Raw genomic sequence first — 16082 nt, 5'->3', positions numbered from 1 at the left:
TCATTAGATTGGATGAGAAAAATTCATTAGACTTTTATCTAAGTCAAAAGGCTACATAGGCAGTTTAATAATGGTTTGTATTTTAGAGTAGAAGTCATATCTATAGATGTATATTTGGCAATCACCAGTATACAGATGGTAAGAAAATCATGAGACTAGATATGATTGCCAAGGAAGTGATTTTTTTTAAATAAATTTATTTTATTTTATTATTTATGTATGTTTGGCTGCATTGGGTCTTTGTTGCTGCACACGGGCTTTGTCTAGTTGCAGTGAGCGGGGGCTGCTCTTCATTGCGGTGCGCAGGCTTCTCATTGTGGTGGCTTCTCGTGTTGCGGAGCACAGTCTCTAGGCGTGTGGGCTTCAGTAGGTGTGGCACACAGGCTCAGTAGTTGTGGCTTGCAGGCTCTAGAGTGTAGGCTCAGTAGTTGTGGCGCATGGGCTTAGTTGCTCCACGGCATGTGGGATCCTCCCGGACCAGGGCTCGAACCCGTGTCCCCTGCATTGGTAAGCAGATTCTTAACCACTTTGCCACCAGGGGAGCCCCACGGAAGTGATTTTTGATGGAGAAATGGTGTGGTCCAAGGATTGAGCCTAGAGGTGGGATTGCCAATGTAGGGTTGCCAGATAAAATACAGCATATGCCCAATTAAATTTGAACTTCATATAAAAATGGACAATCTTTAGTATAAATATGTCCCAAGTATCACATGGGGCATACTTACACTAAAAATTATTCACTATTTGAAATTAAAATTACCTAGGCATTCTGTGTTTTAATATGCTAAGTCTGGCTGCCTTATTACAATAGTTAGAGGTCAGACAATGGAGAAGGAGCAGCTAGTGAGGTTGGAGGAAAGCTAAGAGGCTGTGAAGTCCCAGAGGCTAAGTGAAGAAGGTGTACCCAGATGCCAAGAGTCATTCACAGTCATTTTTCCAAAAAATGCTCAGAGGGACATCTCAGCTATTACTGTGAGTGATGGGGGCCAAATGATCTCCCACTCAAGTTAATTCGACCTGAAAAGCATCATTCTTACCTACTTTACATATAAGAGTTCTAAGTAAGCTTTCATTGCAACACAATTTTTTGCAGGTAAACAATAAGTTTGAAAACTAATGAGCAAGGGCTATCACACCATTACAAACAGATCAAACTCCTTGGGGTGAATTTAACAGACACAGGCAAAGGAAGGCGTAAATGTTTGCTCTTATTCCAGAATTTATATTCTTTATTTTCAGTTTCCAGCTTATCATTGAAGAGTGCGTAAAACAGATGAGTTTTGAACTAAATCAAATGAGAGCAACTGGAAATACCGCATCTAATAAGAACAGTACAGCCATGGATGCAGAGGTTGTATTAAGACCTCTCATGGACTTCTTGGACAAAATGTAAGTGTTCTACCCAGTTTTCTTTTTATTCGCTGCCCTCAATTTGGCTGATATAGATTTGAGAGAGAAAAAACATATTTTCCTCTATGTAGGACAGCTTTAAAAGGGCTTCTACAGAAATAGATCAATGCATTAAAAAAGAAAAACTCACTCTTAATTCATTACTAGATGGGAATGACTATGTACAGAAAAGGAAAAATGGAGAGGAAATAAGTATGGGTAACTAAGGAGGTTGCTGCTCTGAGGCATAGAGAGATTTAGGATTTCATGCTTCTCAGATAACATATTGTTCTGCAACTTCTTGGACATGGAGAAAGACTGAGTTGACTCCAGAATATCTGATTTCATGTCAGAAACCTGCTGAAGAAGAGAATAGCACAAATGTGACTACAATTAATTCAGCTCAGAGGCAAGTAGATTGCTTGCCTCACCCCACCTTCAATAACTATTTACTGAGTGTCCACCTGTATCAAACTCTAATCTAGGCACTGGACAGTGATGATGGAGAGTCAAGGTCCTTGACTCCATGGAGATTCGAGTCCAGTAGTGGTGGGAGTGGGTGGGAATGAAGGTCTTTATGACCAACTAAGACCGTGTTCTGAACCAAAAAGGTTGGTTTATTTTGTTTCTGTTCCATCCCTCCTCTTCGAAGTTCTAGTTTTGTAAGTTTGGAGTAGGGTCCAGGCACCTTCATTTTTAAATGTATTAACGATTGGGAACCATTGATCTACAGCAACAAGAGGTATGATTTCTTAAATGGTGATACTTAAAACCAGAACTGAAGGTAGAAAAGCAAAAAATAATTTTGAATGCCTACCATGGGACTGGTGTTATACCTACTAGTTTATATATATTACCTCATTTAATATTGTTGTGGAAAATTAATTAATGCCAAAGAGACCAAGATAAATAAGAGGGATACAGTACCTTTCCTTAAAGATAAGGACAACAAAGAAGGAATTAAGTAAGGAGAACCTCTTCTATATATTTATGACTTCTACCTTAATTCCATTTCCCTTTGCTTATAACCTTACTGCATAAGTAAGACTAATGTTCTTATCACTTTAATTTTAGTATTTGGTAGAAAAATTAAGTCTTATTTTCTGTCTGCTATGGGGAAATATCTAGAAGATAGGTGAATAGGTAATTAGGTAGTTTAGCAGGAAGTAGGTAGGCAAGTGGTGTAGAAGAAAGAAGTAGAAGAAAGGGAGGAAGAAAAGAGAGAGAAGAGGAAGAAAGAGAGAAAGGCGTCTTCATATCTTTAGTTTCCTAATAGACACTTTTATCACCTCATTTCCTATAAAACCCCTTGAAATTTGTGTCATCTTATATGGCTCTTTTCTATGGACAAGACTTAATTGAATCACAGAAACTACCATTTAGTTGTGAATGTGATGGTGAGTGGAGGGCAGGACAAAGCAATCCTGATCTTCTTAAAACTCCTACTGGATGCCTTCTGTTTTTGGAATTCCAGGCAGCAGTTTGGAGATACATCATTTATCATTGACAAAACTTTATTTTTGCATATGTTATAAGCAAAGTTGTGGGACATACAAAAAGTTTGAAGTTATCCTAATACTGTTATCTACTAGTTGAGGGACCTTGAATCCATTTCATCATCTATAAAACAGAGCTAATACATAAAGTGGGTTGGCTCTTCTTTTCAGGATATTTAGATTCTTATTTTCCTCAGTCTTATTTTCTCTTTCTAATTATACTTTATTATATCATCATGTATGTAATTTCCTCTAATTCTTAGTAAAAAGAGACAGTATATAAAAATAGAAAAACATCAATGAGCTTTAAAATATTGTAAAAGATTTTAAAATTTTGGAAAGAGATATTATATGAGGCATGGAGAGTTGTGGAAATTTTCTGGGCTAATACAGAATGTACAGCCATAAAGCCACTTGTTAGAGGACTTTTTTAAAAGTTAGATATTAATTCTGTTCTCAAGGAGCTAAGAGTTTAGAAAGAAAAAGAACAAATAAATGCAATAAAGTGTAAAGTAATCATCTCCTGTTCAGGTGGTCAGTAGAAATTCCACTTGGGTTGGGTCTTCTTTAAAGGCAGTTAGGGTTTAGATGTATGGAAATAGGGGATGGGCATTCCAGGGGGTAGGAAAAACAGCTGGATGTGTTTTCATGAGAATATGATCAACTGTGTGACAGGAAATCATATTAGCAGCTAGTCTACATGGCATTTGAAAATTGTCTGGTTAATTGGTCCTGTGGTCAGCCAAAATAGATAGCTCAGGTTCCAAAATATATGTGCTCAGCTTGCATTACCAAGTTGGTTAACTTTGACTAAATTAAGGAAGCAGTTGCTAGATTTCCCCTCTATTTTTTGTTGTGGTTTTGAGACAATCCCCTTAAAAATTGTTATATTATAAATGTATAGACTCTCTTTGTGCAGCCTCCTTATATAAAACATCATATTTCTTTATGCTTCATTTTCTCCATCAAGACCTCACCACTCTATAAAACAAGCTATAAGGGCCATTTCCAGCTAACAGAAATCCCATGCAGAGCTGCAAACCTGTCAACAATTTTATTCCTATTGGTTCAGTTCCAGTTTAAACAGGGTTAGTTAGCATGCCAAGTACATCAGCTGACCATAAAAACAAGATCCATTTTTAAACTCAGACCTTTTGGAAATGACACATCTGCTGTAAAATGGGCAGGTTTGTTGCGTCTCAAATCATCCTAGGAATTTCTCTGAGGATAGGTTCTGCTGTTCTTCTATGACACATCATCTGGTTTCCACCCTATGTCCATATAGTGAATACCTATCTACCAGCAAGCTAGAATTACCACCTTTGAACAATGGTTTCCAAACCAGTGGGGCTACAGAGTTCCCTAGCTATGCCTCAGGGACCCCCAACCCTCCTCTTAAACCAGAGGAGGTCACTTTCATGTATTTTTATATATTCAGTATCTACACACAGCAGTGTTAGGAGAAATACTTCTACATGAAAATGTGTTTGGGAAATCTCTCCCTTTGCCTCTCACACATCACATGCCTTTAAATATTAATTCCTTAAATGTTAATATTAATTATATATTTAAATATTTAAAAGTCAATTCTGTCTCTATCAGAACCCAGTTTATAATTTCTGAGTCCAAAAGTACAGAGTACTTAGTAGCACTATAGAAAGTCCATGAGGCTACCTTGAAATATATGATGCCCCCCTTTGGCCCTCTGTGCAACAGGTTTGATTAACTCTTATTAAAGGAGTCTCGAAGAGTTCAGTGTCATATTATGGTACATTCCGTAAATCTTTATGCAGCACTGTGCCTTCATGTATTGCTGGGCCTTCACACACAAGTACATTTACCAAGGGTAGCATGGGGCATTGGTCAATGTACTGGCCCTCACTTACTAGCCTCACTTCCTTAGACAAGTTCCCCAACGTCTCTGAGCTGGTTTTTGATTTCTAAAATGGATATACTAGATATTCATATAATACGTGAGAAATCTGCAGAAGAGTTTTCTAAACTCAAGTGTTATATAAATGCTAGATGATGTTACCATCATTATCTCACCATGAGAAGAATTTGTAAGAAATACCTTAAGCCTATTAAAGTTGGTAAATTGGGAATCTAGAAAATCTGAACTCAGAGAGAGAACACATTTGTGCTGGCTGGAAATAGGTAAAGGGAGTCAAAGGGTACAAACTTCCAGTTATAAGATAAATAAGTCCTGAGGATGTAATGCACAGCATATATATAGTATAGTAACTCTAGGAAACTATACTAAATTATATATTTGAAAATTGCTAAGAGTAAATCTTAAAAGTTTTTATCACAAGCCAAAACAAAATAACTACGTGAGGTGATGAATGTTAACTAAATTTATGGTGGTGATTTTTTCACAGTATGTACACAGATCAAACCATTATCTTGTGCGCCCTAAACGTACACCATGTTATATATCAATCGTATCTCAATAAATCTGGAAATTAAAGTTGGTAAAGTTTTGCTCTTGAGTGAAATCATATGCATGTTTGCCATGTTGTTATGTTGGTCCAGTGCCGGATAGTGATGAAAATGTCCTTCTTTGGTCTTTGGCCTGTACCATGAACATGGAGCATGTAGTAAATATAAGTCTGGAATGCAGGTAAAAATTGTGTACTTTGGGAGCCTTGATGTCAGTTTAGGATGCAATTTAAGAAAGGAAATACTCTGAATTCATTTTCTACCAAACAGTGAATTACCTAATGTATAATATGATGAAACAGATTTTTGATATTATGTATTTTTTTCAGTAAATGAAATTTAGCATTTGAAAATTATAAAGACCTATTCAGGTATTTGAATGTCAGTGCTGAAAAATGTGAATTTCTGATCAATAAAATGATACCTCAGTAAGAGACTTATAAGTGATGGTGTGTTTTGTTTCGTTTCAGATTAAGTCTCTCAGCAAAAATCTGTGAGAAAACAGTCCTGAAGCGAATATTGAAAGAACTATGGAAGCTAGTTCTCAACAAAATAGAAAAACAAATTGTCCTCCCTCCTCTGACAGATCAAACAGTAAGTATTCAAACTAACATTTGATTATATTTTCAATAGCCCACCTAATTGTTTTTTGTTTCAATGAATGGTTTTGATCCCGATGAAATAGTAATTAAATTCATTTGGGGACAAAGGTTGTGGTATACGGTGTCTTAGCAATGATCATTCCAATGACATCACCTTATACAAATCAATTTTTTTCTTTTCCATTATGGCTTATTACAAGATACTGAATATAGTTCCCAGTGTTAAACAACACGATCTTGTTGTTTATCCATTCTATATATAATAGTTTGCATCTGCTAATCCCAAACTCCCAATGCAATCCTCCCGCACCACCATCACAAATCAATTTTAAATAGTGGCAATAGCAGTCATACTTCACACTGGCTTGACATTTCAAACGTTATCTCTTGAAAAACAAATGTATCAAAGCTCAACTTGTAGGGTTATCTGGTCTACACATGTAATTTTTATTTATTATGACCCCCCCACCCCAGGGAAATAGATTTTTGATAGAATATGCCTGCTGTGTTTCTTTCTGCAATTTTAGTTTAAGAAGATAAAGACAACACTGCTATCTGGAATTTTTTTTACTTTTCCCTTTCGCTTTTATCTATCACCTTCGCACTTGGTGATTAATACAGGAGACATCTTTTACTGGATTTGAAGTATGTGATTGTATCATACACAGTGAAATCAAAAAGAACCAGAAAGATCAGTTGGCAGCAAAAGTCAGACAGTGGTCAAGTGGATACCCCGTCCAGCTAACTCAGCATATCCTGAGCCAAGCGAGGAAAGAAAGAACCCTAACAAGCACCTGCTATGGAATTTTTTTTTTTTTTCTGTGACTGAGGACAATAAGTTGATGCAAATAATGAGTAATTATAAACTAAACTAAAATATATATTGACCCCATTAATCATGCACACTCAGTCCATATTTATCCAGTGAGATTATATAGAAAATGTTTTCTTGTAAAGTGCTCCAAGGTGCAAAGATTCATATGTTTGTGTTGATTTACGGCCAGACAGTGAGTGTTAAATATAAATCACTTTGAGTTTTGCTTCATGCCATGAGTGTATGGTATAATTATTATAGCCTACACAACGTGGGTAGCCAAATCACATACAGAAACACACACACCCCACATTCTCACACACCCCTTATTCTGCTATAACACGTAAGGCATTTCTGTAACACCAGTTACCTGTCACTTAATTTGCCAATAGAGGAATGATGTCAGTGCAATCTGCAAGTTGGGTTGCTTTATAAGTAAATGTTTCTAGGTGAGAGGCTTGGGAATATAACAGAAGAGTTATAAACTTCAGCAGAAAAGGAAAGAGCACTCAGCTTGGCTGCTACATAGGCAGGAGCCCTTTCATCCTGTTTCTAAAAAGATAAAAAAGCGGAAGGGGGCATTCTTGCACATGGGTCTGTATCCAGGTACGTGCACCTAGCCTCTCACACGTGGCAGGCTGCCCCGTCCCTGTGCTCAGAGCTCCACTTCTACAGGCATTGTCTCAGCCCACGTTATACTCTATTGTGCTGCTGTTTGTTTGGGTTTTTATTTTACATTTTTAATATCCCTCGAGGTAGCCACCAGCTTCACTGAGCTCCCTTTGCGCTGTCTCCCAAAGTGGCATTTATTGTTTTTGCTAGTTCTTTGGTAACAAAATTGCATGGACTTTGCACTGCCCCCTCCTATTTTCCCCAAAAGCCCTACTATTTCTAATGCACAATTTTACAGAATATGAGTTTTTTCAAGACTACACCTATCATGTTAAAATAGCAGAAGTGCTGTATATGACATTTCATTTTTTGATATAAGATCTTCCCTAGGAAAGCTAACCATCACCTCAATTTTCTCGAACATCAAGATCTCCAAGTATGGATTTCTCAATGAATATACAGGCTCCAATAAAAACATGGAGACTACTACTTCAGAATAGCTGGTTTTCCTTATTGTGAAAACATCCTAGGCTACTGTTGAGTATTCTAGTAGTGCTTCTGATGTTTTTCAAGCTCTCCCCAGGGCCTTGGGGTGCTAGGGAAAACCTCTGGCTGAGGGAGGAGTTACGAGGGCAGGGCTCTGATAGATTGAATGGCATGTCAGGGGGACCACTCTGCCTTCTTCAGCTCTGGATCTTGACATTTTGCATAGATTTATTTTGGGGGGTGGAGAGTGGAGTGAAGTAGTTGCCTCTGCTACAAATAAAGAAATAAAAAATAAAGCTCACTGAGGTAATACATACACTAAACTAGATACACTAGCAGTAACCCATTCAGTAACTCAAACTAAAACTTCCAGAAGTAGGATGCCTACGAAGATAGTTGTATTGTCAGCAGTACTAGATATCTTTGATCCAAGTTGTAAAATAGACCAGTTAAGGGCTTATGGCATTAAAGTCACAAATATAATAAGAAAAATAGAGTACATTATCTATTGACTACATTTCTACTTTGACTGTTACTGAAGATCTTATGACTGAGTCCTCTTCTCTCCTTTTTTATGTGTGTGTCTCTAGGGGCCCCAGATGATTTTCATTGCAGCTAAAGATCTGGGACAACTATCCAAACTGAAGGTAATAAGAATAAAGAAATTACTAGTTGTCTATGACAAGCAATGAGCTGACTACAACTCTGTGAGAAACCAACCTCCTATTAGTAATGGTATTTAATATGGCAGGACTAGGGAGGATGTGTGTCTGGGATCTCACAATCTGCTTTAAGGATGAATCAGATCAAAATTTAGGGACTGAATTATACTGTCTTCTTCTCCCCACACCATATTTCTCATATTTTCCAATTCATAGAGCAACTGGGAATTTTTGACTTTGTGTTGAAGCATGAAGCATTACTGCTTTAAATTAGACTAAATTAGAGAGCATATTTTCTTCTCTATAGTAAACTGACTTTGTATGAATAAAGGCAAAGAATGCTTCATAGAAATCCAGTAAAGTCTAGAGAACTCTTAAGGCAAGAAACCTAATGCGGGAAAATAAACTCATCAAAGCAGACATTGAACTCATCGACATAATCAACCCCATTATAACAAGGATTTGCTGTATAAATAACCTTACCTTTTATTATCGCTGGAGACTCACAAGACTTTGCAGTTGTGCAGGGAACCTCAGGTTTCTTTCCCCTGTAGAATAGGAACTCGATTGGTTAAAATACATATTGCGGTTCTGTGACGGGCTTTTTTCACTTAGCATAATGTCCTGTAGGTTCCTCCATGTTGTAGTATATGGCAGGATTTCCTTCCTTTTAAAGGCTGAATAATATTCTATTGTAAGTATATACCACGTGTTTTTATCCATTCATGTATCAGTGGACCACATATAGGCCAACATTGTGCCTGTAGTTGAAATATTTGTTCCCGTTCCATTACTACCTATTAGAATATAGTATAGCATGGGGGTGGGTTCCAGATACCGACCACCTTGGCTCAAATTCTACCTCAGCTGCTTCCAAATATGTGACGCTGCCCAAAGTATTTAACCTTTCTAATTTTCAGATTTGGCATTTGTAAAATCCAGACGATGTTACCACTTGGTTCAGAGAATTGTTGTGAGGATAAATGAGATAATGCATGCATTATCTTTGCATGGTAACTGTCAAGAGTATGCCATCTCCCACTCACAGAGGTTATCTTGCTTCCTCCCCCAGCTGGCAGCTCAGGGTTAGGTATCACTGGCACTGTTTTGTGCGTACAACACAGGCGAAGGATAATCCATTTGACTGTATAATTACTTACTGAGATAAAATAGGTGCCCTATAACGTCAGTACTTTATTATATCACCTTCATTATCCCCTTTGTCAGAAAAAAATTAAAAGCCAGTAATCCATTTAGGAGACATAACCATGATATAAAATTGTTTCTCACAGGTATTCAGTGATGTTGGTGGTTCAGAGGGAAAGTAAAAGGTAGATGTCACTGTCAAGCTATCGTTTTGGATCTTGGATCCCTCTTATTACCTCCCTGACATTTCTAGTCCCTACTTTGAAAAATGCATTTATACAGTGTTGAAGTTTCTCATAGAAAACCATGAAAGTGAAACATCACAGTGTCTTATTACAAAAGAAATAGCCCTGGCTGTGTGTCTAGCATTCTGTATGACATCGGGAAACATAATCCATCTCCCCCAGCTTCAGTTTTCTGAACTGAATGTTTGTTATATCAGCTATAACTATTTCAGTTTCAAGTGATGGAAAGCCAGACTAACAAAAGCAAGAAAGGAATTCATTGCTCCATGAAACTTTATAGTCCTGGGATAACTCTGGTTTCCATCACTGCCTGATTAGGAAGTCAAACAATGTTACAGAACCCAGTTACTCAATGTCTCTCAACTCTGCTCTTTCCTTGTTTGACTTACTGCCTTAACAAACCTCCTTTCCTGTTTGTAAGATGGTTCTCTGCTTATATCTAACATTTTTGACTTGAAATCTTGTAAAAAAAAAAACAAAACAAAACAAACACCCCCCCTTGGTGCAAGGAATTCCAGCAAAGTCCACTGGCACATCATCAACTCTAATAGAATATTATCACCACTCCCAAGCCAACCACTGTGGCCTGGGGAATGGCGTATGCTATTTGGCTTAATTCACTTACCCACCCCTGAGCTGGGGATACAGGCAGCCCCCTTCAAATCTTACGAACACTAAATGGGAGAGACTGGGTCCTCATTGGGCATATGCACGCTACCTGGGAAAAATCAGAGTCCACAGAAAACATCACACTTTAGGTCCCTTCGTGGCCTCAAAATTTCCTCAATTCAGTGAATTCTCTCTTGATTATAATGAACTAAAGCAAATTATGAATAAAATGTCCTAAGAGTTAATTCATTAAGACTGAAATAATCTGAAGGACTAAAAATAGAATCGTGTTATCCATAGGTGATGGAAAAATAACTTAGTTTTAAATCATGTTTTCCTATTATTGTCCCTTGATTTTTAAATTTTTGGTCCATTTAGTTGTTATTATTTGAATTACAGAGCAATAAGCCTTCTACATTGTTATCTAAAAAATTAAAACTCTAGCCAAAACACAGAATTGCAAATTTTTTAACTGAAGTTGATTTACTGTGTTGTGTTAATTTGTGCTATACAGTAAAGTGATTCAGTTATACATATATATACAAATTCTTTACCATTGTGGTTTACCACAGGAGATTGGATATAGTTCCCTGTGTTATACAGTAAGACCTTGTTGTTTATCCATTCTACATGTTATAATGGTTTGCATTTGCTAACCCCAAACTCCCAATCCATTCCTCCCCCAGCCCCCGCTTGGCAACAAGTCTGTTCTCTATGTCTGTGAGTCTGTTTCTGTTTTGTAGATAGCTTCATTTCTGTCATATTTTAGATTTCACATATAAGCAATATCATGGTATTTGTCTTTCTCGTTCTGACTTACTTCACTTAGTATGATAACCTCTAGTTCCATCCATGCTTTGCTGCAAGTGGCATTATTTCATTCTTTTTTATGGCTGAGTAGTATTCCATTGTATATATGTACCACATCTTCTTTATGCATTCATCTGTCAATGACATTTAAGTCGTTTCCATGTCTTGGCTATTGTGAATAGTGCTGCAATGAACATAGGGTGCGTGTATCTTTTTGAATTGTAGTTTTGTCCAGATATTTGCCCAGGAGTAGCATTGCTGGATTGTATGGCAACTCTATTTTTAGTTTTTTGAGGAACCTCCATATTGTTTTCCATGGTGGCTGCACCAACTTACATTCCCACCAACAGTGTAGGAGGATTTCCTTTTCTCCACACCCTCTCCAGCATTTGTTATTTGTAGAGTTTTAATGATGGCCATTCTGATCCGTGTGAGGTGATTCCTGATTGTAATTTTGATTTGCATTCCTCTAAAAATTAGTAATGTTGAGCATCCTTTCATGTGCCTGTGGCCATCTGTATGCCTTCTTTGGAGAAATGTCTATTTAGTTCTTCTGCCCATTTTTTGATTGGGTTGTTTGGTTTTTTATTGTTGAGTTGTATGAGCTGTTTGTATATTTTGGAAATTAATTAACCCTTCTCAGTCACATCACTTGCAAATATTTTCTCCCAGTCTATAGGTTGTCTTTTCATTTTGTTTATGGATTCCTTTTCTGTGCAAAAGGTTGTACATTTTTTGTTTCTTTGTTTTTTATTAACATCTTTATTGGAGTATAATTGCTTTACAATGGTGTGTTAGTTTGTGCTTTATAACAAAGTGACTCAGCTATACGTATACATATATCCCCATATCTCCTCCCTCTTGCGTCTCCATCCCATCCTCCCTATCCCACCCCTCTAGGTGGTCACAATGCACCAGGCTGATCTCCCTGTCCCTGTCCTATGTGGCTGTAAAGCTTGTACATTTGATTAGGTCCCATTTCTTGGTTTTTCCTTTTATTTCTATGGCCTTGGAAGACTGACCTAAGAAAACATTGGTACAATTTATGTCAGAATGTTTTGCCTGTGTTCTAGGCAGAACTGCAAATTTTATAAAGCTGTTTTCCCATATTTTACTAGAATGTCACTTTCAATGTTTTTGTTTTCATTTAAAATCATGGGTCTTTTCATTTTCATGTGTTAATTTGAAAGCAGATTTGATCCACAGGAAAAGCATCATTTGAAATAATTGTATTGATGAGTAAATTCAGAAATCCTATATAGAAATATTAACAAATGACTACCTTACTTAAAAGAACACAGAAACGAGGAGAATAGAACAATGAGGGAAACTAATTGCTTTTCTGCATGTGATTGATTATGATTTAGGATTAATTCATTAAGCAAACATTTATTCAGATTTTGACATATTCTATATTACTTCATCCTCTGGAACTTTATAATGTATGTATATTAAGTATGCCCAACTTATCACTATTTTATGGTATCAGATTTATTTGGCATAACATTTTTTTAAAAATGAATACATCTTTATGGACAGGTGATACAATATCAAAACCAGTTAGTAAAAATACATCTGAGACTATGAATTTACTGCAAGCAAGGAGTAACTCATTACAAGACTTTTTCAGAGACTACCTTATTTCAATGAGCTATTGCTAAATCCCAGAAAATCATTTCTTGCAAGAATTGTATTTTTCTATAGCACTAACATGTATTAGGATCTATTAAAAAATTATCTGACCACATCAAAAAGCCAGTCAAGATTGATGAAGTCAGAGAGATTTAGTTAATATAAAGTAAAGCATTTCTCTCTATAATTTGGCAAAAATTTTCCATCAATTTTTGGGTCTCAATGGGTAGTTAACTACCCATTTTTTAAATATTTTTAAAACATTAAATGGACTCATATGTTTGTGTTGAAATCCCTATATCAGAGAAAGAGGCAGTGAGATGCAGAAGTGTATATCATGGATCCAGCATTATACCATGTTTTCAACAATATTCAGAGGAGTGTGATTCCATTCAAGCATATTGAATCATTTAGGATATGCTGAAGAAGTACAATTCAATTACCAAAAACATATTGAGGGCCTAGCAGGTGATAATTGCCAAGATAGATAGGCACTGAAAGTCTGCAGGAGTAAAACATATAGATTATCTTCAGAAAGTCATGGCATCTACTAAATGACAGAGTAAGACAAAGGCTAGAATAGAAGGATGAGCCACTGGCTGTGACTGTACAATTTGTATATTGCACAAAACTGTCCCACTAAGGGAGTGAATGACGGCCGAGTTAGGGCCCATGCAGCACTTGCTAAGCCACATGTATTGATGTGCAGCTGTGCCCCGTAGAAAAAGAGGCACCTTTTATTACTGACCAAAAGCACTGATCCCTTGACCAAGTCATGCATTCTCAGAGCTACATCGGCTTTCCTTCTAATTCACAAAGAGGCACTTACATAAGTTAGAATTTAAGCTCCAGGAGGACAAAAGTCTTTCTGTTATGAAACAATATATCTATCTGTCACCTAGAACAGTGCTGGCACATAATAAGCACTCAATAAATATTTGTTGAATGTTGTTGACATAGACTAGTGGCTCCCTGGGGAGATTATATCAATATGGGGGTCAGGAATTTCTAAATTTTTCTTTTACACAAAGTTCCTTTATTGTTGTCTTCAACTTTCTACCATCATTTCCCTAAAATAGTTTTAAATAAAGAGAGTTCATAGTGAACAATGAGGAAAATGCACTGTTAATATGGAAATCAGTTCCAAAATATTGAAAAATGACTTTAAAATATAGAAAATCTCCAGAGCTGAAATCAGTTAATTCTTTAGGAATTTTCCTGGTAATGACTAAGCATTAAGGGTATCCTAGAAAGAAAATAAAGTGGGAGCATTATACTTAAAGTAGGTTTTATCAGTGATAATTGAATGAGGCTAAAATTTACCTCCTAAATCCCTTACATGATGGACCTTCCTCTGTGTGACAGAACAGAAAGCAGGAATTAAGGTGGAAAAGCTTGGACACACATTTTCCAGGTTTATCTCTTTTTTTTTTTTCCCTACCATTAGCTTGCAGGTGAAAAATAAAACCACCTATGAATCAAAGCACTGCTTTTTAAGTAAACATTTAAAAGCATTTTAAAATTAAAACATTCAAAAGCATTTCTTCTTTTGGCAAAATGGATTCTTATTAAATATCTGACAAAATCATCCTCTAAAATGTGTTCATATGAAAAAGATATCTCAAATGGGAAATATCTGCATACAGGGATTATATACAGATTTTGTTTGAAAACAGTTGTTAAATAAATGAACTGGTAATTTTATAAGCAGTTTTTCACTTGTTTGTTTTCCAGGAGCACATGATTCGAGAGGATACCAAGGGTCTGACACGGAGACAGTGTGCTATAATGGAGGTGGTCCTGGCTACGATCAAGGTAAGGTTATAGTGTCCCTGGATATGGATCCAGAGTTCTCTGTGTACCCTCAGAGAAAGATACCCCCAGATGCATATCTATAGAGCTGTGCCATCCATAGACACAGTAGACAGTTGTACACATACATTCTGGGAGTGTGTCAGACTTAGGCCATACTCTGTCATTATTACATCCATATTGCTCTGCCCTTAGAGTTGCTTCCTTTGTCTACCTTTAGAAAACGTGTATGAAATCTATGTTTAACAGGTGTTTTCAAAGAAAGACATGTACCCCCAAAGCCCAGTTAAATAGATACTTCAGGGGATTTAGGATTAACAGAATTTCTGTTTGTGTTTTCTATGTTTGCTGAAATGGTTTTGGAAACAGCAATTTTCTCTTCTCTCTCAGTAAGGACAATAATTTAGTTTTCTGCTGAAAACGCAAAGGCATTGCATTGTGTGCATCAATTTTTCATAGCCAAAGGTTGACCAAAAGTTATTGGATTGTGGGCTAAATATAGGCAGATCTCAAAACATAACTTAGAAGTTCTTTGTTTTCATATGATTCTTTATAGATTTATATACGTACATTTTATATTTATATGTGAAAGTTCATTAAAGAGTGAAAAATTAATTCATCTCCTAAATTTGGACTGTGTCCAGTGTCTCAATGCTTCACTTGGGGAAGCATCTATCATCAAAGATGTGTGAATAGTGTAGCAAAGAACTGTGAGCTACCACAAGCCATTTTCTGAGCACAGAATAATCTCACTGGATAGAAACAGACACTGCAACGGTAGTCATTAAAACCGAGTTCTATTTGTTTAACAATTGGACACCTTCAAAAAACTATTACTTCATGACTTTTGTAGTTTCAGCATTTAATAAGAGGACATCTTTTGCTGCTTCAGTGTCAAAAACTGCAAAACGAAATTTGTGAGGTGACTATTTTGTGACACCTTGTGGAAAGTGGCGAGTGTGAATTTCAGCAGTGAGATGACAGTGATGGAGTTTCTAAAGATGCAGCCAGAGTATGGGCTGGAAGTATAAACATTTTGCAAAATCATTTTTTAAAATGGTAAACATGAAGAAAAAGGAAAAGATAGAAAAACCTGTTCTTTTTGAAAATAATTTTCAAAAATATGAATAAGAAATGACTGACCCTATGGAGTTATAGCAGCACTAATGGCTACAAATAAGGAAGTGCTAGTAGAAAAAATAACTCCGAGGCACACCATGAACAGTAAAAAAAAAAAAAAAAAAGTAAGATTTTTAAAATCAGAATTCAGCCCTGCATGGATTTTATAAAGTCAATGGATGACTCTAAGAGAGAGCACAAGAAAA

At 36.5% G+C, this 16082-nt stretch overlaps 1 protein-coding gene across 1 annotated transcript in view; it reads left to right on the top strand.

Annotated features, from left to right (window-relative positions):
• The window catches only part of UNC13C (unc-13 homolog C), a 591483-nt gene that overhangs the window by 517333 nt on the left and 58068 nt on the right, over positions 1 to 16082 (top strand). The window contains 4 exon segments of the mRNA XM_036844585.1: positions 1240 to 1389; positions 5798 to 5921; positions 8432 to 8488; positions 14680 to 14760. Of these exon segments, the coding sequence (XP_036700480.1) occupies positions 1240 to 1389; positions 5798 to 5921; positions 8432 to 8488; positions 14680 to 14760 (412 nt within the window).

Source organism: Balaenoptera musculus, chromosome 2 (assembly GCF_009873245.2).
Source record: "Balaenoptera musculus isolate JJ_BM4_2016_0621 chromosome 2, mBalMus1.pri.v3, whole genome shotgun sequence".
NCBI lineage: Eukaryota > Metazoa > Chordata > Mammalia > Artiodactyla > Balaenopteridae > Balaenoptera > Balaenoptera musculus.
The sequence above is the reverse complement of the archived record's forward strand: the minus strand, read 5'-3'. Positions and strand labels throughout refer to the sequence as shown.